Here is a 24,952-nt window from a genome sequence, read left to right as displayed (position 1 = left end):
GAACCAGGAGGAGCAATGCCAGCCTGGTTACCAAATCCAACCGAGGCATAGGAGCGGGAGGCCAGCCGGCAGGCTGGACGATGTCCGAGTCACTGCGGAAGGCCTCCTGGGGAGCTGGCCGGAAGGAGGGGAGGCCAGGGGAGTCCATGAGATGGGCCAGGGGCGGCTGTGGCCTCGAGGATGGGGAGGGCAGGCCGACAAGGTGTGAGCTGCCTGGCTCTGAGCTCTCTTGGACTGACACACACCTGGACGTGTCCCAGCTCCCAGACACTCGCGCAGCTCAGGCCTCGAGCTAGCTACTTATTCACTTGGGCGGAAGCACCACACAGGTCCTACGGCTGGAGCTGTCCCTGCAGGGCCGGCTCCCTCCCCACTCCCACAAGGAGCTCCCTGCAGGCCCCACCCGACACAAAGCAGGGCTCTTCCTGCCAAAGCACCCCAGCTGCAAGGGGCAGGACCCCCTTGAGGCTCAGCCACCAGCTGATACATCTCTGAATCTCACCTTGTGAGAAACCTAACGCAAATACTTTCTCCTGAATAATGTCTTTAAATTTCTCATTGCGAAATAAAAGTGAAGCCTCTCGTGTTGGCACCGTGGCTGCAGACCTCCACACATCCCAGGGCACACACACCCCAGGGCACACACACCCCAGGGCACACACACCCCAGGGCACACACACCCCAGGTTTGGAAGCTCAGTGGAGCTCGCCTGGTCTGGGCTTCAAGCTTGGCTCCACCAACAATGAGCTGAGTGGCCTTGGGAAAGAGAATTAACCTGTCAACCTGGAAGGGAGGGAGGGAGGAAGGGAGGGAGGGAAGGAGAAGGAAAAGGGCGGAAATGCTAAAGCTTTCGAAGCAGGGGCAATAGAAATCAGCTTCCTGTGCCCCACTCTCATAATTTCCTTGCTCATAGAAACTTTGGTTGACAGAGCAGACCCTGTCAGCCACAGGACAAGGCAGAACCACGGCAGTGACAATCCTGCCACCTGAAACAAAGCTCAGGACTTGCATCCAAAAGTAAAGCTAAGACTCCAATGTCCATCCCTTTCACCTGCTTTTTCTGCAGAAGAGATTTAATCCCTGCCACCTGGAAGTCCAGGCTGGTCCCTGCGCCCAAGTGCACAACTCCAGCGGCCCCCAGGAAGGACCCAGGCCACTGCTGCATGTGCCACATGCCACTCAGAGCAGCCCATGTCTACTGATGGAGCTGGAGACCCGAGCTGCGTGTAGTGGGGGCCTTGATGCCGGAAACAGAGGCAGGTGGGGAGCGGGGCGGAGCCGGCCCATCAGGCCTTCCCGCGCCCAGGGGCCAACTGCCCCGGTTCAGCCCCTGCCCCTACTCCCGCCCCTGTCCCAGCACTCACCAGCAAACCCCCCAAATCCCTTGAGCCTGACTCTTCATCTGTGCAATGCAGCCCTGGTACCGCCCCCGAGTTCTCACTCGCACTAAATAAGAGTCACTGAGGGCGGCACCCAGCAGACTCCTGGGCACAGAGCTGGCTCTTCGAGCCCCTTGTCTGCCCTTCCCGTCACCTGGCCCCCATCTCCTGCATCCCCACCAACAGCCAGTAAAAACATCACGGGACAGGGCTGAAGCCCCTGCCGGGTCCGGGCCCAGATGAGCCCCAGAGGACGTGCAGGTCACGCACGGGCAGGGGTGCTGGCCAGGGCAGAGGGCCTGCAGGGTGGGCTGTCTCAGGACAAAAGCACAGATAATCGCGGCTGCACTGCATAGCAGACAGAAATGGAGGGACACACACACACACACTTTGAGTACTTTTGTCATTTTTGTTTGTTTCACTTTGTTTTGAACACTAAGATTTATTTTCAAACAGCACACAGACGTCTGCGGGGCAGGGCCAGGCCAGGCTGGTGTCTGGGCCCGAGGTCTCAGGGGACGCTGGACGCCACCCGCGGCAGCTGCCAGGAAAGGAGGGCCCCGACCCGGGCGGCCGGCCCAAGCTTCAGGCAAGCGTGGTGCGCGGCGGCCCCCAGGCCCCGCCCCGCGGCCGGGCACCCAGGCGGCGGCAGCGGCGCCACCCAGCGGGCGCGGGCGGGGAGGCGGCCGGGAACTCAACTAGGGGATACAGCAGCTTCAGGAACGCTGGCGATTCCGCCGGACTCGCCGAAACCAGGCTCTTTGGAAAACCACCTCATCTTTGGGAAGACACCTCCTGGCTTAGGTCTCTCCCCTCAATTTCCCTTTGCTTTTCAAAAGTTTAAAAACAAAAACGGAAAAAAAAAAAAAAGAAACACACATTTTTCGGGAAAAGGTGCTGCCGTTCACGCGTCCGCAGCACCGCCAGGCGCTCTGCTCTCACTGCACCCTCGCGGTGAAGTTCTCGGGGAAGACGCCCCGGCACTTCTCCAGTTCCTTGTGCAGGATCCAGTCGCTCTCCTTCACGCCCATGAGCCAGCCTTCATCCTGGGGGGAAGCCAGCGCGTTGCATGCGGCTGGGGGAGGACGGCGTCCCTCCCGACAGGGCGAGCCCTCCTTCTGGCCGCTCATTTCCTCTAGACCGGCACACCCGCCTTAAAGGACGCCTCCTCCAGGCAGCATTCCCTGCTCTTCTCTTTGGACACAAACCGGGCCCCGCACCCCAGGAGCCATCCCTCCCTGCAGGAGGTGCATTTAACTCTTTATTGTTTGGTGAGTGCTCCTCACCGCGGGAAGGCAGCCTGACTGCCGCACTGGTCCAAACAAACGCCTCTAAACGACTCCTTCAGTCCCCCACCAGAGAGCTTCCCACCAGCTGGTGCCCACAGAGGCCACATCACCGAGGAGGACATCAACTGTTCTTCCGGCCTTCCACAAACAATGCCAGAAAGTTCTGCTGAGCACTGACCACTTGAAAGCTTCTAGAGGGACCTGAGGCCATCCCACCAAGCCCTCCGGGTCGAACCTGACCTTTGCTTTAATACTGACCCCTCACAGGGATCATCTACCCAAGCTGTGACAAGCCCTGACCCCTGGGCCTGCAGTGACCACACACCCCCTGCCATTGCTGCCCCTGCAGCGGCGCTATGCCTGGGACCCACCTGCAGGATTACCTGCCTTGTCCTAGACCCTGTGTGTGTCCTACCTGAGCCACTTCCACCCACCCCAGATGGCTCCCACTGTGGGCTGGGAGGCCAGGGGTCTGCTCCTGAAAACCCCACCTAGCCCAGCGCTGGCCCACCGGGGAGATCGGCGGGGATCTGGGGCTTTAGGAAAATGGGCTGATTCAGCGCCAGGCCCAGGAAATCCATGTTACTCAAACCTCCCAGCCCACGGTGGCCTCAGTAAGTACCTAGTGTCCTCAAGTCCCAGCCCAGGACGCCCCAGCCAGGTTGGCCTCACCCCAAATCCAGCCCTCCTCCCACCCTCGGCCACTCTGACAATTACACCACAGGGACATGTTGGTGACTGAACGGACTGGAGTCCCACTAGGTCCCCTCTGCACTGTGGCTGCCACCTGGATACCCATGTGGGCAGCCCCACTGGACCACCAGCACCCCACAAACAGGGGCTCCTGCTGAGGGGCCACAGCAACCTGAATAAAGCAGCCCGTCCGGACCTGGGGCGGGGGGAGGAGGCAGTTCTGCCCCACTCTGCGCCCCCGCAGGGCTCAGCAAAGCCCACTCTGAGGACCTTCACAACAAGGAGAGGCCACAGCAGGGGAAGGGTCTGCGAGGCATCAGGGTGAGGGCCAGCTGGGGGCAGGGCTGTGGACTCCGGGGTCCGTCACGTGGGCAGGGAAGCGCGTGCCCTTGTGGACAGGGCGGGGCCAGCCTGGAGGGTGGCACCTGGGGCCAACAGGAGGCTGCAGAGCGGCGGGTGGGGGGGTGTGGTCCGTGGAGGGGCAGCCTGGGATGCGGTCCTGGAGGAGGGGGGCCCGGGTTGGGGGGGGCCTGGAAGGGAGAAGCGGCCGAAGGAACTAGGATGCAGAGAATCGAGAGAAAGGCTGACAGAGGCTGAGGAAAGGAGGAAGCAAGAAGCAGGAAGTGAGAGACTGAGGGGGGCAGACAGGGTGAGAGCAGCAAAGGGGAACTGTGCCGGCTGCAGGGAAGGGAGGCGGAAGCAAGGGCGCGGCCGTGGGGAGAGGCCGCGGGTCGGCTGGCGTGGCTCTGCTGCCCCCTGCTGGCCGCGCCGCCTCCCTGCACCGGGCCTTACCTGCTCCTCCGGGTTCTGGAAGGGGATGACCAGCACCACGTCCCCAGCTTTGAGCTGCAGCTCGTCCGTGTCCGTGGCCGTGTAGTCGTGCTGGGCCTGCACCTGCAGAGGATGGGGAGAGCTGACACCCCTTTCCTCGGCAGCCTTTGTCCCACCTGCAGCCCCGTGGGCGCCGGGAGAAGGTGAAAGCAGCAGGAGCGGGACTCAGACGCCACCTCGCGGATCGGGGAGCAGAGGACGAGTAGTCGGGGAGGGACGGCTTTGGGCCCCCCACGTAGCCTCGGGCCCAGTGTCCTCCCCACCCCATTGAGGCAGCCGGAGGCTGCGGGTCAGCAGGCCAGGCTCACCTTGAACATGAACCCCGGGGGCAGGTCCAGGCGCCCTGCCCCGCTGCCGCCCTCCACCGTGCCGTTCACAGTTGCCGAGAAGGTCTCCACCACCACCGCGGGGAGAGAGCTCTGGGGGGAGGGGGCGCAGGTTAGCGAGGGCGGGGAGTGGGGTCCCGGAGGGCGGGGCCGCGCGGGCAGAGAAGGGGGTGTCTGTGCCCAATGTCAGACCAGCCTGCTTCCAGGTTCCTCACCAAGAACCATGACCTGGACCAGCACAGAACAAGACATGGGGCTAGGGAGCCGCGGGCGGCGGGGAGAAAAGCCAGGGCCTTGGTCCCTGTCATCTTACGGAGGCTGCTTCACTTGCTGCTGTCTCCCCGGGCTCCTGGGCTCCAGCCGCAGGGTGGGTCCCACACGCCACCTCCGAGGCCTCTGCTGGCTGCAACATAAATGCGGGCATGGGGTCAGACACAGGATGGGGCGCTGAGACCAGGACAAGGAGAGGGGCCACGGAGAGCCAGTGCCTCTGCCTGGTACAGGGAGCCCCTCAAAGAAAGGCTCCGGGCACGGAAGCAGCTGGAGAAGGTGCTGGCAGACACACGGACCCCGAGTGACGTACTGCTGAGAAGCCCAGCGCAGGCCCCTGGGTGCCACCCCTGAGCCTCCCTTACAGGCCCTGCCCTCTAAGCCCAAGCCCTAGGCCAAGTCTCGGCTTCCTCCCACCCGCCTGGCCCCGCTGGCCCCTCACAGGTGGCTCCCATGGCCAGGACCCAGGCAGGGCACCTCGGACGCTGCCCGGCCGCAGTCAGGCTGCGCTGGCCCGCGCTGAAACTCAGCCACTTCTGAGCTCTGGGAGCAATCACTCAGCCCACCCGGCCCCCACCTCCTCATCAGTAGGAGGAGGAAATGTCTAGGTCAGGCTGAAGGTTAAAGGAGAATTCTGGAGAGTGCCCACCATGGACCTGGAGGTGCTCGAGACATGCCTCCCTCCCACCGTGGGAGGCCTGAGCTGGGAAGCTGGGGTGGGGGGTTGGCGAGCGGGTGAGGGGCTGACCTGACCTGAGCCACCCCAGCACGAGTGACAGACAAGCCCTGCCCCGGGGCCTCCTGGCTCAGGGCCCTAGCCTCACCCTCAGTCCCACGGTGGCCTTGTCCGTCCTGTGCCCCCTCCTCCGGGCTCTTCCTCCATGCTACACCCCCAGAGGCCGGGGGCGGGTGAGGGGCTGGCGGGGGCACTTACTTGGGCAGGCCCCGGCTCGGCCGTCTGGCTGGGCCAGGCCACGGCAAAGCTGCCCTCGGCAGCGCTGGGCTCCCTGGAAGGCAGGCTGCCAACTGGACTCTCTGTGGGCTAGTGATGGGCCACCAGGGAGAACAGGGTGGGAGGGGCGGGGGACGGGGGTGGGGAGACAAGAGAAGAAGGTCGTGAGCAGCCCAGCGTGGGCCCACAGGAGCAGATGGGCGCCTGCAGCCTGGCCGGAGCCCCACGGGGCACAGACAGAGACTCCCCGGGGGGACACCTCCTCCCACCACTGCCCAGGGGACAGGAAAGTGCGCATGTGCCACACGCAGCTCAGCACGTGGCTGGGGGGAGGCTCTGCCTGCCTGCGCCAGGCTCTCTCTGGCCTCCTCCAGTGAAATACCCTGGAGCTTGCGAGCCCCAGAGCCTGGGCTGCGGGCACTTTCTCGCCAGCCCCTCCTGCTCCTGCGGGAGCCGCGTCACCAGCTGTGGGGTGTCCCGTGTCCTCCCTGAGGACGTGGATGTCTGAGCCACCAGGTGATGACAGCACCTGTCGGGCAGGCGTCTGGCCTCACTCTTTCTGTCCTGTTTCTCGAATCATCTCTCCCCCCTCCTCTGTTCCAGCAGCTCCCTGGTGCCACTGCCCTGCGGGGCCCCTGTTGACAGAACGCTCCTCGGGGGCAAGGACCCTCCACCCCAAGGCCCCCCTACCCAGCAGGCCTTGGCCCAGCACGGGGACACCCCACCCACCCTCGGGGACCAGTTGGTCACTGTCTACGCCACTCACAGGCCCTGACAACTGGGCTGCACCACGGGGGACTCTTCAGAGGCTAAGCTGAGGAGCCCTTTCCCACAGGGCCTGGCTGAAGGCCCAGTGTCTCCATGGGGGAGGGGAGCGGGGGGGGGAACAGAACAGCTGGAGGCGCGGCAGCTCCCTATGCGCTTGGGCACGGCCAAGCGTGCGTGTGCGTGTGCACCTGTGAACCAGCCAGGTGCAGGACGAGGCGGGGTGGGCACAGAGCAAACACAGCTTACCTCCCAGAGGTCCCACGGAATTGACTGAGCACAGCAGAGGGGAGAAGGACAGAGTTAGCACGGAGGTTAGAGACGGCGGCAGGCAAGCAGTCCCCAGGGACCCCCACCCCGCACCCATCACAGGGCCCTCGAGCCCAGCAGGCACAGGGCAGAACAGAGCCGGGCTCTGCGGTCTCCAGAGCACCGAGTCCTGGACACCTTCCGGGCTACTGAGACCCCCAGGCCAGGGAGTGCCCAAACCCGGGGCTGCCGCCAGGAGAGGGGCAGCAGGATGCTGAGATGGACCGTGTAAGTTGCCAGGTGAGTGCTCGGCTGACCTGCTCCTGAGGGTCCTCTTGCTGACCTGTGTCTGCCCTCTTCCCTTCCCCATGGTCAGGACCAGGGAGGGTGACAAGAGCTGGGGGCCAGGGCTCCAGGGAAGGGCAGTGAGTGGGAGGAGAGCCTGGTGACCCCAGGACCCCCAAAGACCTGGGCCTAGATGGGCCCACATGGCCGGTGGGCAGACATGAACCCAGGCACCGGTGCCCAGAGGCCGGTGGGCCCGCGGGCAGTGATGGGCTCACACCAACCTGACCAGAGGGCGTGGGCGCCTTCACAGGGCTTGCCACAGGTGGGAGGGGGTCAAAGTCCAGGTCCAGCAGACTGGCCTGCTCCGAGAAAGGCCCCGGGGCCTCAAACTTGGCAACAGCGGCAGAGAAGGAAGGCAGTTAGTGACAGGCTGCGAGCACTCAGCCAGGGCGGCACAGCAGGCTCCGCTCCCAGACACGCCCACCAACACAGGGGCACCACCCACACCTCACCCCCGGCACAGGCTCCACCCACACAAGGACACACGTGGGGCCGGCTCGGCCACCGGCCCCCAGGCAGCCACGCGCCAGACCAAGGCCGAGCCCCCAGCTGTCTCGCGTCCGCCCCATCCTGCAGGCCGAGGAGGCCTCCCAGTGCCTGCGCCCACCAGCAGCAGCCCAGGCCACGGCCCGGGCTGGACAAGACCGCACTCAGTCCCCCGGCTCGGAGGGCCCCTGGACGGGTACAGGCCTCCCCTTGCTGCCGCAGACTGACAGGCAGTCCCGTGGTGACACCCACCCCCAGCCAGCTCAGGGCCGAGCCAGCACACAGAGCCCAGGAGCCCCGTCATAACGGGGCGGGGGGGTCCCCAACACCTGAGCACCCGTGTTCACACTGCACGTCCCCCCCCCAGCCCCCCCAAGTTTCCCATTCAGCGGGGCTGAGGGCAGCCCAGGGATGTGCATGTAGCAGGAATGGCCCCAGGAGACGGGCCGCAGTGGCCCCGTCCACACTGTGAGAAGCCAGCCCCTCAGTAAGCTGGGCCAGGCGATCATGGAAGAAAAGGGTCTTTCCCAGAGCCACCCTGGAGGACAAGCCGCCTGGCACCAGTGCCCAGCGGACACGCTGCCTTCCCAGGAGGAGGGCTTGCTCACCTGTGGCCCCGTCTCACACAAGGGGCTTCCCCGGGGACAGGGACGGCTATGCCTGCCCTGGCTCGACCCAGGGTCCTCCCCTCAGGCAGGGCTGGGAGGGCCGCAGCCCCGCAAGCCTGGGCCAGCCAGCTCTCCTCCCCGCCCCCTGATGGGGCCCAGAACTGACGGGACACGCCCTCCAGCCCGAGGCACCTGAGGTCCTCCATTTAGAAGGACCCGAGACCTGGAAGCGTGGGCAGGGGTCCCCCGGGGGGGGCCTTCCCAGCTGAGCTGCGGCCTGTGCGGGGAGACCCAAGACCCGCAGTCCTGAGAAGGGCTGGTGCCGCCAGCGCACAGCTCAGGGGATAAGGCGCAGAGCGCAGAGGGCCCAGGCCCAAGCTGAGGGGACTCCCTCCAGCCCCACGCTCATCCCCAGCCACGGACTCTCCTTCAGGTCAAGCCCTGTCCAACGAGCCTGGGAGGAAGGTCACTGCCACCTCTAGAGGAGCGAGTGTCCGGGAGGCCGCGCGGGCTGGCTCCTGGGTGCCCTCACCGGCTGCGGGCAGCATTTCTCTGCCCCTCGTGGCCCCACCACCCACCCCTCTAAGAAGCCAGCCAGGCCCAGGCAGCCGCCGCCCCACCAGACTCCAAGGGGACAGGGTCACCAGGCCAAGGGCAGACCGCGCACTCTCTGCTCACCTCCCAGCAGGCCAGCCTCCCCCCGCGCAGGCCCGGAACCGGCCTCGGGGGCGGCACGCAGGCTACTCACCACAGCCCAGCAGAGCAGCGCTGGCGGCACAGCATCCTGGGGGGGCCGGCCCACCCCAGCCCACCCCAGCCCCGTGCAAAGCACCCCCGGCCAGCGCTCTCCAACCCCGCTGGGCGGGGCCCCGGCTCCGGGGAGTGGGCGGAAGGACGGAGGGGAGGCATGCGGGGAGCACGGCGAGGGCCACGCTCAGCGGGCGGCCTGGCTGCAGGTGAGGCCCTCAATTCCTCACCTGTGAAGTGGGGACAACCCCTCCCGGAGGGGGCTGAAAACCGAACCAGGCCCGGTAGGTCAGCGGCTGGCCCCACTCCCTGCGCGGTGTCTGCTAGCCCTCGCGTGCACCCCGCGGCGGAGGCAGGCTCCAGGCGGCAAGCAAGCGTCCCAGCCACAAGCCGCCCTGAGGCCGCGGTTCCCCGGGGCCCCGGGAGTGCCCGGGGCCAGCCTCAGCCGGCTCTCCACAAAGGCTCCCTCCCGGGTCCCCGGAAGCAGGGCAACCCCTGCCCTCCCCCAGCCGCCCTGCACTGGAAGTCCCTAGTTCCGACCCAAAGTCCTCCCATGGGGGCTTGAAGCCCACTCACCCCACGGTCCCTCATCGCGGAGAGCACGGTCCGCTCCTAACTGCCTCTCCCCCGACGTGCCACCCCCAGCCCTGCCCCTCCCTCCAGGCCTCTGAGCTTGTGCGAAGGAGCCTGCACAAGGCAGAACCCAGAGGCCCGGGCAGGACAAGCCCACAGCAGCGCGGCAACGTGGGCCCAGCACAGCCTGGGACGAATGGCGAGGCCCGGCGGGGACAGGGCAGCCCGGCTGTGAGGCCCGGAGGCCAGGCTTGGAGTGGTCGGCGCACTGCGGCCTCTGTGAGCCGACCCGACCATGTGCGGCCCACCCCCCGCCACCACAGTGACCTCCCCTGCTCCGCCCTCCCTCCGTCCCCCTGGGGATGGGCATTACGTGCCTCCTAGGGCATGGACAGCAGGAGCCGGGCTCTGCGGCCCAGCCACAGCCCCGGCTCCAAGTGGGGTCAGCAGCTCTGGGAGCTAAAGTCTCAGCGCCTTGCAGGTGTTCCCAACCCTGCGAGTCACCTCCTCGCCGCCGCCCAAGCAGCGCTCTCCTGACGCGCACGGAACTCCCGGCAGTTCCTGAGCCTGTCCCATACCCGTCCTGACCTACACGCACGCTGCCACCTCTGGCTAATGCACTGTGTCTGCTGGTAGGCAAACGTCACCTGCTCCAGGAAGCCTTCCCTGATTGGCCCAGGTCCTCCGTGCTCCCTGCCCCTTTTGGCCACAGCATCAATGGAACGGAGAGGCCACTGTGGAGCCGACAGTCTCTACTAGGACTGTTTGCCCGTGTCCCTACGTCTGGCCACGTGCTCAGAGATGAGGGATGACGGGTGGAGGGAGGGAGGGAGGGATGTGCGAGAAAGAGGCCCAGAGCCGACCCCTGCAGCCAGACTCCTGCTCCTGAGGCAGAGGCACCGGGGGGTGGGAGAGGGGGGAAGGCCATGCACACCCTGAAAGAGCGAGAGAAGGGAGAGAGAGCTGGGCCGCGGCGGCCGCGGCTGACCTGGGAGGGGGTGGTCACGCTGATCTCAGGGACAAACGTGTCCTCAAACAGGCTGAGGATCTGCTCCTGCTTGACCTCCTTGGACGGGGTGTGTTTGGGAGGCGGAGGGACTGGTGGGCCTTTCCGGAGCTGGGGGTCAGCAGCAGGCGGGGGGCCGCACAGCAGAGCACGGGGGTCGGGGAGACAGACAGAGACAAAGCCACGTTAGTCACACCCCCAGCCACGGTCCCACCCAGCCACTGAGGAGGACGCAACAAGGAGAGCCACTGCTCCCCAAGATACGGACACCGAGACCACAGGGGCCCCCGGGAGGGGCCGAAGCAGGCGGTCGGAAACCCTGTACAGAGAGAGGGAAGGGCGGAGGGCGAGGGAGCGAAAGAAGAGAGAAGAGGAGAGAACAGGACAGAAAAGAAGGAAAGAAGGGCCTGCGGGGCCGCCAGGGGCTGCCATCGGAGGGTCTGGCTCTCACCGCCCTGGGGGGAGAGAAACAGGAGCTGAGAGAGAGCCGGGCGTCCAGCCCCCTGCCTCCGCTCCTGCACGCCCAGGCCCTCTGCCCACCCCAACCCCTGGAGGAGCTGCAGCCCAGCCTCTGGCCATCACCCAGCCAGGGCCCCGCAGAGGGCCACACACCTGCCCACTCGGGGACCTCAGCAAGTCACCCCCCCCGGCCCAAGCCTGGGTTTCATCGCTTGTCGAGTTGGGGTGATAACAGCATCTGCCTTACAGGCTGGTTGTGAGGACGATGAATGAAAATACAGAAAGGCTGGTGCAGGGTCCGGCCCAGAGCAAGCGCTCGAGTCAAGTGCAGACTCTCAACACCCTCTTAGCGTCGCTCTCCTAATCAGCTGTCGAGCGGGCCCACAACCGGGAGAGCTTCGGCCAGGAGCCGAAGGGCCCAGGGGACAGCCTAGCAGGGCTCAGATGGTCCTGCCTGGTGGACCCCACCCCTCCTTTCTCCCTTTGCAGCCCCCGGGGACGCTGCAGAAACCTGGAGAGAACTGGCGGGGGGAGCGGGCTTCCCCCTCCGTCTCCCCTCACTGAGCCCCTCCCAGGGTCCCGCATGGCCCCCCGCAAGCAAGAGGGGGAGGCCGCCACCTGCGCAGATCTGGATGCTCCGGGGGCTGAGGGCCCTGGAGACTGTGTCTCGGGAGGAAAGGGAGACGGAGAAGGTCAAGCAGCCCAAAGGCCAGGGGAGAGGAGAGACGGGGACGCTACAGCAGGTGGGGGTGGGGGGGACACTTAAGGAGGAGACAGACGGTCACAGATGCCCCTGTGACCCTGGCAGGGGCCGGGGCCACGGAGGGGAGCCAGGGCCGGCAGGGACAGGGGACGGGGAAGGAGGGCAACGGCGGCAGAGCAAGAGGCAGAGGAAGGAAGGGAGGGGACAGGCCGCCAAGACATGTGCCTACCTGAGACGGGGATTTGGGGAGGGCGGCCCCGGGGGTGGCCGCACCAGCCGGCTCGGGCTCGTGGTTGACTCTGATCTCGGGGGTGGCGGCAGGGGAGCCATCAGGCGGAGAGGGGCTCTTGTTCCCTTTCGCAGGGGCGTTGTCACTGCAGAGGCGAGACAAGAGAGGGGCCCGGATGGAGGGAGGCCGCGGCGTCCAGGAAGGAGTGTGCGTGTGACAGGGTGTGTGCACGTGCCAATGCCCTGGGGACCCGTGTGTGAAAATGTGCTTGCACGTTGTGTGTCCACGTAGATCCTGGGAAACTGAGGGTGCATGTGTGTGTCCAGACTCACTGGAAAAACATGACGCCCACATGTGCACAAGTGTGTGTCCCCGCGCACCCACGTGTGAAACTGCACGTTCGTGTGCCGGAGGACGGGTGGAAACGGGGCGACACAGACATGAGCACTGGGAACGGGCAGGTGTCCGCAGCAGGGCCTGCCCTGGACACAGTGACAACCACACCCGGAGCTGAGGTCTGCGGGCCCCGACGGGGAGCAGGGCGGGACCCGGGAGCTGCCACCAGGGGCCGGCCAGCCTCCCTCAGGCCTCCACCACGTGCAGGGGCGCCGAGCCCCACAGCAGGAGAAAGCCACTCGTCCTAGAGGCAAAGTGAGTCTCACCCCACGTGTCAGGCAGCAGCCTCTGCGCTCAGGGCGGCCCCGCTCCTCAGCCTGAGCCCACGGGCCTCCGGGCCGGCTTGCCTGCCGTCCACCCCTCACGCCAGCACACGGCCAGCCCCGCTCCCTGGGCCCCGAGCCTTTGCTCCCACGGGTCCTCCCGGGGAACCTGGGCAACTGGCAGAGGCAATGGGCAGAGGGGGTAAATAAAGGGGGGGGGGTCTTCACAGCGGGGACGAGAGGGTGAGGCCCCCAAGTCGAGTCTCAGTACCAACAAGGACAAACGGTGTGCACGGCCCGCTACTGGGTGCAAAATAAAAATCTATGTTGTACTTGCCTAAAGAAACTCTAGAACAGTGCTGACCGAGACCAGCCACCAGCTACAGGTGGCTGTTTAGATTAAACAAATTAAAAATTCAGCTCCTCAGTCACACTGGCTACATTTCCAGTGTCCACCAGCCACATGAGGCAGGAGGCCGCTGTGCTGGACCGGGCAGGTCTAGAAGGACAGACAGAAACTAGTGACCCCATCACCTGCCCGAGCATGGCGAGGGGCCAGACAATGGCACAGAGGCGTGGGAGACTCGCTGGTTCCTTCTCACCTTTACTGAATGTGTTTTATGGGAACGTCTTTGCCTCCTTAAAGAATGCACATACCTCCAGTATATGTACACACGCACACACACACAGAACTCCTACAAGCCGCGGAGCTACAGCAGCCCTCTCCCTGAGCCTCCCGGGCCTCCCTTCTGGCTGCAGCCTCCACTCCTGGTCGGGCCGCAGCCCAGGAGGAACGTGCGAAGGCGGTCTGCCCGCCCCCCGTTCCCACCGACACCCCTCTGCCCTCTGCCCCCCAATACGCACACCGCACACAGGAAGGCGAGTTAGGGGTTAGTGGCGCCCTCGGCAGGGCCAGGCGCATGCACAGGGGCCGGGGTGCTGGCCTCCGAGGGCCCCCCCCACACAGCACTCACTGCCGGTACCTGTTCTTCTTTCTGCGCAGCCGGGAGAACAGTTTAGTTTTCTTTCTGTGGGGACGGGCGGGACGCGGAGGCCTTCATTTGGGGGAAATGCAGATGTGGGCCCGGCCTGTTCTCTTCCCTCATCGGCCGCCCCTCTGCTCAGAGGAGGGCTAAGGGCAGAAGCCCTCCTAACTCCCGGAGGCCGGGAAGAGGGCCCAGTCCTGCCCACGGCCCCCGCTGGCCTCCGCGTCCTGCCGGGCACCCTGAGGTGGTGCCCACAGAGCAAGCAGAAGAGGACGCTGCCCTGAAGCAGGACCCGGCGAGCAGCAAGAGGCTCAGGTCGGGACAGCGCTGGCCACCCGCCCGCCCGCCCTGCCCGGGGTCCAGCCACAGGGGCTCTGCCACCCACCCGCCCTGCCCTGCCCGGGGTCCAGCCACAGGAGCTCTGCCACCCGCCCGCCCTGCCCGGGGTCCAGCCACAGGAGCTCTGCCACCTGCCCTGCCCTGCCCAGGGTCCAGCCACAGGAGCTCTGCCCCCCGCCCGCCCTGCCCGGGGTCCAGCCACAGGAGCTCTGCCACCTGCCCTGCCCTGCCCGGGGTCCAGCCACAGGAGCTCTGCCACCCCGCCCGCCCTGCCCTGCCCGGGGTCCAGCCACAGGAGCTCTGCCACCCGCCCGCCCTGCCCTGCCCAGGGTCCAGCCACAGGAGCTCTGCCACCCGCCCGCCCTGCCCGGGGTCCAGCCACAGGAGCTCTGCCACCTGCCCTGCCCTGCCCGGGGTCCAGCCACAGGAGCTCTGCCACCCGCCCGCCCTGCCCTGCCCGGGGTCCAGCCACAGGAGCTCTGCCACCCGCCCGCCCGCCCTGCCCGGGGGCCAGCCACAGGAGCTCTGCCCCCCGCCCGCCCTGCCCTGCCCGGGGTCCAGCCACAGGAGCTCTGCCACCCGCCCGCCCGCCCTGCCCGGGGTCCAGCCACAGGAGCTCTGCCACCCGCCCGCCCTGCCCTGCCCGGGGTCCAGCCACAGGAGCTCTGCCACCCGCCCGCCCGCCCTGCCCGGGGTCCAGCCACAGGAGCTCTGCCACCCGCCCGCCCGCCCTGCCCGGGGTCCAGCCACAGGAGCTCTGCCACCCGCCCGCCCTGCCCGGGGTCCAGCCACAGGAGCTCTGCCACCCGCCCGCCCTGCCCTGCCCGGGGTCCAGCCACAGGAGCTCTGCCACCCGCCCGCCCTGCCCTGCCCAGGGTCCAGCCACAGGAGCTCTGCCACCCGCCCGCCCTGCCCGAGGTCCAGCCACAGGAGCTCTGCCACCCGCCCGCCCTGCCCGGGGTCCAGCCACAGGAGCTCGGCCACCCGCCCGCCCTGCCCTGCCCGGGGTCCAGCCACAGGAGCTCTGCCACCCGCCTGCCCGCCCTGCCCGGGGTCCAGCCACAGGAGCTCTGCCACCCGCCCGCCCTGCCCTGCCCGGGGTCCAGCCACAGGAGTTCTGCCACCCGCCCGCCCGCCCTGCCCGGGGTCCAGCCACAGGAGCTCTGGGGCCCAAGGACCGGGATCAGCGGGGGGACCCTGGGAGAGGTGGCGTCCTGGCTGCCCACTCTGCTGCAAAGGAGGCTCACAAGCCCCCACGGCCCTTCCTCTCCCCTCAGACCAGCCCCTTCCCAAGGCGGCCTGGCCCCCGCTGCCTGCACCGCCCGGGGGGGCGGCGCCCTCCACCCTCCTCACCCACCCTGGACGCGCCACCATGACCTCCAGGCCAGGCGGTGACCTGGGAAACACGTTTTGGCCTTTATTGCCCCCAGGGCACCCTGTGGGCCGCTCCCTCCCTCACACGTACTGTGCTTTCAGGGGAGAAGAGGGACAGTGACATTTCACTGAATGTTGACTGCCCTCCTCCTCCTAGGGGACACCCCAATTACCCCAAGAACCAGACGCAATCACCCCGCCTTGTAGATGAGGAGGGCGAGGTGCCCCGCTGCTCTCCACGCTGTGCTGCGATGCACAGCAGCTCACGGACAGAAAGGAAGGGAGATCTCGGACTTGCTGTGGTTTCCCACGGGCCACGGCCGAGGGCCGGGTGTTTCCCCTCCTCCCTGGAGCTCTCCCCTCAGGAAGCAGGGCTCCCCTCCGGGCAGAGGGCAGGAACAAGCACCCCCCCCCCCCCCCGGCCAATCGGGGCCTTGGATAAGGTTGGGGCCACGCCCCCGCTCTACGAGGAGGCTCCCTTCCCGTTGGGCTGAATCATTTAGTCCCCGGGCCCAGCTGCAAAGCTGCACAGGCACCCTGACTGCTGCCCGGGATAGCTCCTTCCCAGGTGGGACACGGCGTGGAGGAGCAGGGGCGCCCTCACCTGCTCCCCTGAGCACAGCGAGGCCAAGCCAGAAAGGACCTCGGCAAAGAGCCCGGCCCCGGACCACACCCCCCTCAGCCCCCAGCAGCCCTCTGCGGGGGACGGGGGCGCGTCACTCACCTGGGCTGGGCCTTGATGGTGAAGGTGTTGCTCCCGTGCTGCTTCTCCAGGCTGACCAGCACGTCGCTGAGGTTCTGGTTGAGCTGCAGGAGGGACGGCAAGCCGGCTGGGTGGGGGCCACGGAGCAGCCCCCTCTCTCCCTAGTGACATCCCCGCTTCTCCTCCTCCCGGCCAGCCCCGCCCCTGTGCCCCTGCCCCAGCCAGGAGCAAGCTCTTCTCTCCCCATCACTGGGGGCAGGGAACCAGCACACCTGTCCCAGAAAACCCACAGGAAAAAAGGAGGAGGCAGTGGGCTGCCCTGCGAACAGCTACTGTTTCTGGGACCACCTTTTTCTTCTTCCTACTTACAGGCGTTTCCCAAAAATGCCCCATAGAGCTTGTACTGTTTTTATTTTTTTTCAATTGTTTTTGCAAATTAACTGTTGATCCTAATTGTTGACGTCACTTGCCAAGATGCTTTCAGGCCACGTTACAACTGCCAGAGGTCTCACCAAAAGCCCAGGCAAGACGAGGGGCTTACCCCATGCACCTCGTGATTCTCTTTACTGAGTATACTTCCCTCTGCTTTAGCCACTAGGAAGCCCAGAGCTGAATTTTCCTCCCACTTTACATAAATGTTTTCTTCCCAAAACACCTCTCTCTGTTTTTTAAAATTTTTTTACAAGTTGTCTCAAATCTTTGAAGGGAAGAAGAAAAAGTAGGAAGGAAAGGGAAGGCCTACCAGGCAGGAAACCATACTGAGGGTGGCCACTCAGGACAGGCCCCAAGCTGGCAAAAGCCCTCCTCCTGCCCTGGGCCTGGAATGCCCCACAGTCACTTCATTCCTCTGGGCCCAGGAGACAAAGTCAGGTCCACCCACGGCACAGGGAGGGAGGGAGCTGCCAACGCCAGGTTTCTCCACCTCAGCTTTGCAGCTTAACTGCCAGTTTAATCAAAATGAAGACAACACAACATAGGAATTTTAGCTAATCCGACCCCTTCTTACGCCAGATTCTATAGATAGAGCAGACTTGTTTCAGTGTCTTAAGAAACATGAAAACACATTTTTTTAATTGGGAAAATTTTAGTAATTTATTTATTATCTGTCTACAAATTGGAAAACTGCCACCATTTTCTGACACTGAGCTCCCTGGGCCAAGGCTGCCTGAGAGCACGTTTCCAGCTTGAGGGTGGCGGGCTCCGCCCAGGCAAGGAGAATAGAACTGGGAGCAGGGAGGGGGCCGGGGCTGGACCCCTGGGGCCCACTCGCAGCCTCCCCAGAGCACCCACTGGGCCCTGACACTCTGTTCCTTGAGGACTGGGCCCTGACACTGTTTCTCAGGGGCCCAGAGGGTCCCTCTGTGGTCACCAGCATGTGTCCAACCCCAGCAGGGATGAGGAAGCTCGGCCCACCCATGCCTCTGACCCTGGCCCTTGGCAGGTGGAGCACAGCCCAGGGGCACTACCTTACTCATCTCCTTGTGGAAGTTCTCCTCCAGGCCTGCGATGCTCTGAAACGTGTTGACATAGAAACCCACACGGCTGCAGCGGGGAGGGAAGAAGGGCCAGGTGAACTGCAGGTCAGGGTGGGCAGCCCAGGAGAGCCACACGGGCTGCTTCGCCTCCACCCTCACCGGACCCAGCCCTGGGAGGGCATGGAGCAGGGCAGGCAGAATGGCCATGCCGCCTCAGGAGGCTCAGCCCGCCACCTCCTGCCCCTCACCTGTTCCACAGGGACGGCAGCTCCTCCTGCAGATCCACATTCATCTCCTCAAACACCTTCTGGGCTTTGATGAGCTCCTCCTCGGCCTGGGGGGCGGGACGGGTCATCCCCCTCTGCCGGGCCTCTGTCCCAGCCCACCCAGGCTAGGCCAGGCCCACCCCAAGACCCTGTCCCCCTCCCCCCCCAGTGCACGGGGCCAGGGCTCGGGCAAGACGGAGGTTGAAGTGGATGTGGACGCCCGGGCAGACCTCCCCATGCAGCCCCTCGGGCCCCTGCAGCCAGGCCCGTCGGGGGCATTCCGGGCAGGGGCGGGCAGAGCAGCCATGGCCAAAGGGAGAACCCCCTCCCCGCCCCCCGCATCTGGCCCAGGCGCGCCAAGAAGGAGGTGAGGGGGCAGCACAGCCAAGAAGGCATGAGACAAGGGACAAAGGGGGCTGGGGCACAGGAAGGGGCAGAGGCCCCGGACCCAGCCAGCTGGGACCCTGCTCACTTCCAGGGGAACCTCTCTCAGGCGAGGAGTCCGCATGCCTCCCAGCTCTCTGGCCCCAGCCCGCGCCGGCCCCTCTGACTGTTCCTTCCCTCCTCTCCCAGGTCTGTCCCTACTCAGCCTCAACCACCAGCCTGACCTGGCCTCCCTGGGAGAGTCCTTCCTACCCTCTCCCGACCCCTCTCTCCCCTGTGACCCTGCCCCACCAGACTGAGGCCAGAGGCAGCAGATCGGACGCGTCCACGAGAGGCAGGGGAGAGGCAAGGGAGGAGGGGGCCGGGCTGCTGGGCAGGGGGCCTGCACCGGCTCCCAAGGCCTGGGGACCGGGCGCCGGCCGGGCGCCCTCCAGGCCTGCCCACGCCCACCAGGCGGTGGCGCTAAGACCCCATCACAGAGCCCAAGAAAGCAGCTTGGCGAGGGCTGAGCCCGGGGTAGGGGTGAGTCACAGACCCCGGCCCCAGAAAGGGCTCCGCTAGCACATTCCGGAGGGCGCCGCAGGAAACAGTGACTCAGGGGGGTTGACTTGGACTCAGGCTCTGAGTCACAGCCCGGGAACGAACGTGGAGGCCCCGCCCAGGAGAAAACTCCCCTCCAGCAGCCTCACGTTTGCAGGCCAACTGGCCGGAACCGCCAGACTGCCACAGAGCACACCCGAGCTGCCCCATCCAACTTGAGCACCCCCAGCTGTCCCATCCAGCTTCAGGCACCAGCATCAGCCGGAGTCAGGGCCTACCCCCCGCTGAGCCGTGATGAATTTGGGGGTGGGATTTGGAGGGAAGAAGGGCCACCGTGCTCCTGACTACATGACCTTCGGGTTGCTGGAACTTGCTAGAGTGAGCAAGAGCGCCTCGCCTCACTTTTTAAAATCTCATTTAAAAATTAAAGGGAGTCCACAGAAGACTAATAAAAACAAATATTATCAAAAAAAAAATTAAAGGGAGAATAGGAAATAAAAGAAATGTCTCTAAGCATGCATGCCTCAGGCCCCTCCTGGAATGGGCCAGATCTGCAGTGCCCTCCAGGCCATGGGCCACATCATCCCTGCCTCAGTCCTCTGAGAATCCCAGTGCCTGATGGGGGGCTACTACCCACACTTCCAGTCTCCAGCACCTCGCACTGTCACGTGGGCCTCCCACCCAAGTACCCACAGGCCAGCTCAAGTCCCACATCCTCCAGGACCACCTTGACCGCCCCGGCTCCTGCAGCCACAGAGACCACCGCTCTGGTCCCCACGATGCTGGTCCTAACTCCCCAAATGGACAAGCGTAGCCAAGACGGTGGCGAACAGCACAGCAGCTCGTAGCTGTGCAGCAAGCGCTGTTCACACACCCAGCAATGCGGCAAAGGGCAGGGTGGCTCCGTTTAAGAGTTCCTAGAAGTCAGGGCCTGTGTCTTTTATTCCCTTTGAGTCACATTCCTCATATCCTGGCTCTTTCAGAAACACCAGGGGTGGCAGGAGGTGGGGGGAGAGCTGTCCATTGCTGGGGAGGCCCTGCAGCCCTGGTGGCTCCACTACACGCCGGCGGACATGGAGAGCGGTGGGAAAGCTCGCCATGCAGCAGGGCCCCGGGGCCCTACAGGCAGGTTTGGGGAGGCCCCAGCACACATGGAGAGCAGCTCGGAACCAGCCCAGGGGACGTCCGGAGCTGGCCGGCTCAGGAGAGCACAGACTCAGGAGGTGGCACTGTCTCCCCAAAGTCAAGTCAGCCAGCAGGGCAGCCCCAGGACCCCAAGTGCCCCAGCTCACTGCCAGCCAAAGGCCTGAAGGCTCCCCAGCCTCCAGCCAGGCGTGAGGCAGGGTGGGGCAGAAGGAGGAGAGGCTCAAAAGAAAACTGGATCCAAATGGGAATGTCAATTTGGCCGAAAGGCGAAACATCTGCAGTCCAGCGTGCAAAGATGAGATCCCGTGCCTTGGCCTCCCCCAGCGATCCTCCGGGGCCGATCCTCCAGGGCGGGGGCCTGGGGGCCCTCCAGCAGGATCCCCAGCCACACCCATCCCGGGAGCCCCAAAGCGGCCACGGCCACCACCCCAAGCCCCACAGTCTCCCAGGGGCTTCTCCCCCAGGACAAAAATGTTCACCTGGCAACCGTGCCAAACCCGTCTCAGGGAAAATTATGCAGAAATCCTGGCTCTGGGTGAGTGGCCCCATTCCCCCCTCCAGCCAGAAGTCCTGAACTCTACAGGCAGGACAGGTCACTCCAGCCCCTCGGCCCTCCTCCACCTCCTGCAGCAGGGGAGGACACGGGCCTGTCCAAGACTCCCCCGGCCATTTCCCGCAGACCCTGGAGAGGTGAGGCTGTGAACAGCTCAGTGCCTCCAAAGTCGGCCCACAGCTTTGGCCTAAAACACGTCAGGCAGCAGTAGCCACAAGCCCACGCGGAGCCCAGAGTTCTCCATATCACAGGCAGTCAATACGTGTGGGTTGAAGGTGAGGACATCAGAGCGTGGCCCAGATAAAAGGGGGCAGCTGCCCAGAGCGAAACCCCACCTCCTGGGTGGGGCCTCTGTCGCCTGCCCCCACCCCAGGACCACGAAGGGGTGCTACAGCCTGGTCAGTTTCACCGGACTGAGAACCACGAGGCCACCTCTCCCAGGGCACTGCATCGTGGTCCTCGGCCACACTGTGCTCACCCAGGACCCGGCCCATTCCGAGGTATTGCCAAGATAGTAGTTATCACTCACGACGACTTTCGTACAAAGAGCCTCCTCCAGGAAGCCCTCAGGGACCACTGTGATGTGGACTGTTTGCCCTCCATGAAATTCCCAAAGAGCCAATCCTCTCGGCCCCAGGCCTCAGCATCCCAGCCAGACCGAAGAGCCTTCCCAGCGTCCCCTCCAGGGGCACCATGGGGCCTACAGGTCCACTTACAAGGGTCACCATGACTCTGGCCAGCTGTGGCAGGACCACCCACATGGAGCCCCGGGCCAGGGAGCCAGGATAATGACCCAGGGCTTGAGTCGGGTGAGCCCCAACTCAGGCACTAAGTGGCTCTGAGACCTTGGGCAGGAGATTCTGCCTCTCTGGGCAGGTTTGTCTCCTCTGTAAATTCAGGGCAACCTCACAGTTCTTATGAAGCTTGAAGGACAATGCATTAAAGACACCACATCCCTCCCCGCAAGAGCCCTCACAGAGGACAAAGGTTCTTCAGAGTCCGTCCCAGGACGACCAGAGCCCCGGGCACCACGCAACAGAGGTGGGCCCATCCCAGGTCACCCAGAGCCCCCAGCCTCTGTCCACTTCCTGCATTGGACCTCAGATCTCAGAAGCAGGAGCTCTCGCAGCAGAGACATATGAAAACAGCCCTGCCTCCCAACCCTGGAGGAGCCCTCCCCCGCCCCCCCCCCACCCAGGGCGTCTGGGCAGATGGGCACCCAGCACCACCCAGCACCAAGGACAGGACGACAAACCAGAAAGTGCCAGCACGTGCAAGGTTAGAAGCCAGTGTCACCTGATTTCGGAGCAGGTTAGTTTGAGCTACGAGATGAGCCTGCAGTTTGCCTTGGCACCACTGGGGGGCGGCTTTCTCAAGCAGCGAGACAGGCTGGGGGTGGGGAGGGGAGGTCAAGGTCAAGGCCAAGGAGCATAGAGAAACAGGAGGAAGGTGGGGAGAAAGAAACAGAGACACAGACATTAAACACCACGTCCAAACAGTCTCCAGTGCAGTGACAGACACCTGCCACCCTCCAGAGGGCCGGCCCCCCAGAGCAGGTAAAGGCCCCGAGGCTGAGAATTAAGGGGTGCCCCGAGCGGGGCGGAGAAGGGGGTGAACTCCAACTGCAAAGCAAAATGTGAGAATCGTTAGCAGGGGCAGAGGGGCTCAGCAAGCGCAGTCCTGCCCCGGGCTGGGCGGGGGGCTCCGCCCTCAGACCCTCACCTGGAGAGTGTGTGTGCAACCTTCCCCCCACCCCCGCCCGGCTTGTTCCAGCTGTGTCAGGGTCGCCTGGGATCCGGTGAAGGAATTCCAGCCAGAGCACACCAGGCCGGGAGGGGCCGGGCCAGTGAGACCCAAGCCAGGCCTGTTCTCATCCTGGAAAGCAGCCTCAGAGCAGGCGGAGGGGCCAGGGGCCAGGGCGGCACTACGGGATGGGCCAGGAGGGGGGCCTCACCCAGGGGCCCACAAGAGCCTCTCACTCAGGCCCTGGGCCCAGCGCCGTCCCCACCCCAGCCCTTCGGCCAGAACGACTAGTCCCCATCCGTGAAGCCATCTGGCAAGGGCGTTGAGGATGCCCGCAGGCCAGGGCTCAGTGACAAACAAGACTGCAAAGGGTGCGGTGAACGCAGCACAGGAAGAAGGCTCCCCGGGGTGGGGGTGGGGGGACCTGGGACCCCTGCGGCCCTGCTGCCCCTCCCTGGAGACTTCCCGGCAGCACCCAACACCCCCAGCCTTACCTTAGCAATTTTGGCTTCATCCTTCTTTTTGGCCGTTTGGAGGGACTCGTAATGGTGCCGGGCACTGTCGAAGTCCACCAGCTTCCGCCCGCGCTTGGCGATGCGTGACTGGGGGACAGAGGAGGAGGGGGCTGAACAGGGCCTGGCGCCCACGCTGACATGCTGACCCGGGGGAACTGGGTCACGGGCACGGTGACCCAGATGCACCCGGAGGGCTCAGGGCAGCCGACTCCAGGCTCAAGTCCGTCTAACACGTGCCTGAGACTGTCTCTCGGACGCTTCTGGTGGCCAAGAGCTCACCCTTCGAGGCAGTCCGTGCCCTCTGCGGTCCTTTCTCACATGGAGGTCCTCGCAACAGTGAACCGTTTTTGTCAGTTCCTGCCAGCCGTGTCCGATAAGCCTCTCCTCCCTTGGCCCTCAGCTCCTTAAAGAGGCCTCCTGGGCCTCGGGCTTCTCTCCCCCTGGGCCACCACCACCTGCCTCCCTCCTACTCTCCCCGTAAGGCACCTTTGGGAGCCTGAGGCATCTGCACTGGGTGGCCGAGGGGGCCAGCGTGGAGTGGGACCCCTGCACCCAACCACCCAGGGGATCGGGTCCAGCACTACGGTCACCACCTGAGCTCCACACAACTCTGCTTGCATGTCCGGAGTACCTGGGGTCCCAGTCACCTCGGTGGAGATCCTGGCCCACTGACGGGTCCTAACTCACCCGGGCCCAGCAAAGGCAGCTGGCTTTTTGAACACGCGAAGTCACACAAATACACCCAGGTAAGAGGCGACACGCACAGCTATACACACCTTCCCTTCCAAGCACACAGAGCCTCGCACAGGGCACACATACCCAGGCCTTCCAGCCCCTTAGTACACCTCATCAACCCTACAGGCACTCCACAGGGACACGGCCACACACTTACATGCCCCATGAGGTCTCCTTCCATAGTCTGGAGACCCAAAGGTACAGGGCTTCCAGCTCAGAAAGGCCCAGCTCTGGGGGCTGGCAGGCTGGTCTCAGAGGGCGCAGCCCTGGAGGATGAATTGCCAGGCGAGGGGGGAGGCCTGCCTTCAGCCCTGGGCTGCCCTCTCCCCCGCCCCGGCACCCCCGTCCCTCTCTCCCTCCCCAGCTCCCCAACACAGGCTGCCAGGCCAGGCCGAAGCAGGGTGGACAGACCAAGCGCCTCTCACCTTGATGTCAGGGAACTGGCCCAGGTACGTGTCCATGGTCAGCAGCGCCTGGTCCACCAGCTTCTGGTGGTAATCCACCCAGAGCAGGTCATTGTTCTGCAGGAGGCAAGAGCACAGCAGTGTGCACCGGGGGAGCTGGCCCACAGCCGGCCCGGCTCTCACCTCCCAGGGGCCCGGGGGCCAGCTCGGCCCGTCTTCCCGGCTGGGCGGCTCCTCAGAGCCTCAGTCTCCTCGTCTGTAAAATGGGGTCACACCTCCTGCCTTTTCACAAGGTGACCACGAGGATCAGATAAGCCCGGGGCTGGTGGGGCCGGGGAGGGAGGCTTCCTGAGCCAGGAGACACAACACAGAGAGGAGAGGTGCCTCAGGATCTCATCAGGAAACCCGTCTCAGCACGAGGGCTGTCAGAGGAGAAAATGGACCCTCAGAGAGGGAGGTGGACTTGCCCAAGAGCACACAGCACGTGGGGACCAGTAGGGTGCGACGGGCGGCCAGCTGAGGTCAGAAGGGCCCTTGGGGAAGGGCCGAGGCCACCGGTCCCACACTCACCTCAGCAATCTTGTTCGCCTCATCCCTGCCAGGCCAGTCAGGCTCGTACACCTCCTGCAGGCACTCGTTCAGCTTCTTGGAGGCCTCATGCATGGCTGTGGGGCAGAAGGGCCATGCTGCAGCCAGGGCCATGGGGAGCCCTGATTGGGGGGGTGGGGGGGGTTACCCTTGCCCCACCCCTGAAGTCCCAGGAGGTAGGTGGACATCCCTGACTGCTGCCCCCTCCCAGCTCTGCGCCCATCAGCTCCACATGGGGAGCGCCCCCTCTCTGCGTCCCAGGAGGCCCGCCCATCCAGGCCAGGTCTGCCCCTTACCTTTGACCGAGGCCAGGTAGGTCCGGAGATCCTTCTGCAGCCGGGTGCCCTCCGTCTGCAAAGAGGCAGACGAGAAGAAGGTGAGGGCCTGGGGCACAGCCCACACCTGCCCTCTGCCTCCTGCACCTCATGGACACCCGCCACGGATGGGCTGTCCACGGCAAGGCACTGGGGGCCTACAGGATACCAGATAGGAAAACGCCCCACGCCAGGGCATGGCAGCTATCACCTCTCTGGCCACTGACACACTGAGCTCCCTCTCAGGAGCCCTGTGCCCGAAGGAACAGTCACCCAAGGGTGTCCGCACCTTCTCTCTCAGACACTATTCTCAGC

At 65.0% G+C, this 24,952-nt stretch overlaps 1 protein-coding gene across 19 annotated transcripts in view; it reads right to left on the bottom strand.

Moving 5' to 3' along the window:
* Positions 1-2,184: 2,184 nt before the first annotated feature.
* BIN1 (bridging integrator 1) overlaps positions 2,185-24,952 on the bottom strand; it is a 57,719-nt gene continuing 34,951 nt past the window's right edge. The window contains exons 3-20 of one of the 19 annotated variants that reach the window (XM_036857758.1): positions 24,620-24,674; positions 24,306-24,400; positions 23,757-23,852; positions 22,576-22,683; positions 21,635-21,727; positions 17,698-17,783; positions 17,441-17,516; positions 15,996-16,078; positions 13,556-13,627; positions 11,914-12,058; positions 10,505-10,633; positions 7,324-7,431; positions 6,755-6,778; positions 5,723-5,830; positions 4,832-4,921; positions 4,501-4,611; positions 4,154-4,255; positions 2,185-2,425 (exon numbers count right to left, since the gene is read on the bottom strand). In XM_036857758.1, coding sequence (XP_036713653.1) covers positions 2,318-2,425; positions 4,154-4,255; positions 4,501-4,611; positions 4,832-4,921; positions 5,723-5,830; positions 6,755-6,778; positions 7,324-7,431; positions 10,505-10,633; positions 11,914-12,058; positions 13,556-13,627; positions 15,996-16,078; positions 17,441-17,516; positions 17,698-17,783; positions 21,635-21,727; positions 22,576-22,683; positions 23,757-23,852; positions 24,306-24,400; positions 24,620-24,674 — 1,689 coding nt within the window. In that variant the 3' untranslated portion in view covers positions 2,185-2,317. The remainder of the gene's footprint in view (positions 2,426-4,153; positions 4,256-4,500; positions 4,612-4,831; positions 4,922-5,722; positions 5,831-6,754; positions 6,779-7,323; positions 7,432-10,504; positions 10,634-11,913; positions 12,059-13,555; positions 13,628-15,995; positions 16,079-17,440; positions 17,517-17,697; positions 17,784-21,634; positions 21,728-22,575; positions 22,684-23,756; positions 23,853-24,305; positions 24,401-24,619; positions 24,675-24,952) is intronic. The other 18 variants (XM_036857759.1, XM_036857760.1, XM_036857761.1 and 15 more) reach the window with 18 other exon arrangements.

This window comes from Balaenoptera musculus, chromosome 7 (genome assembly GCF_009873245.2).
Source record: "Balaenoptera musculus isolate JJ_BM4_2016_0621 chromosome 7, mBalMus1.pri.v3, whole genome shotgun sequence".
NCBI classification, from domain to species: domain Eukaryota; kingdom Metazoa; phylum Chordata; class Mammalia; order Artiodactyla; family Balaenopteridae; genus Balaenoptera; species Balaenoptera musculus.
Note: the sequence above shows the minus strand (reverse complement) of the source record. Positions and strands in the feature narration are given on the sequence as shown.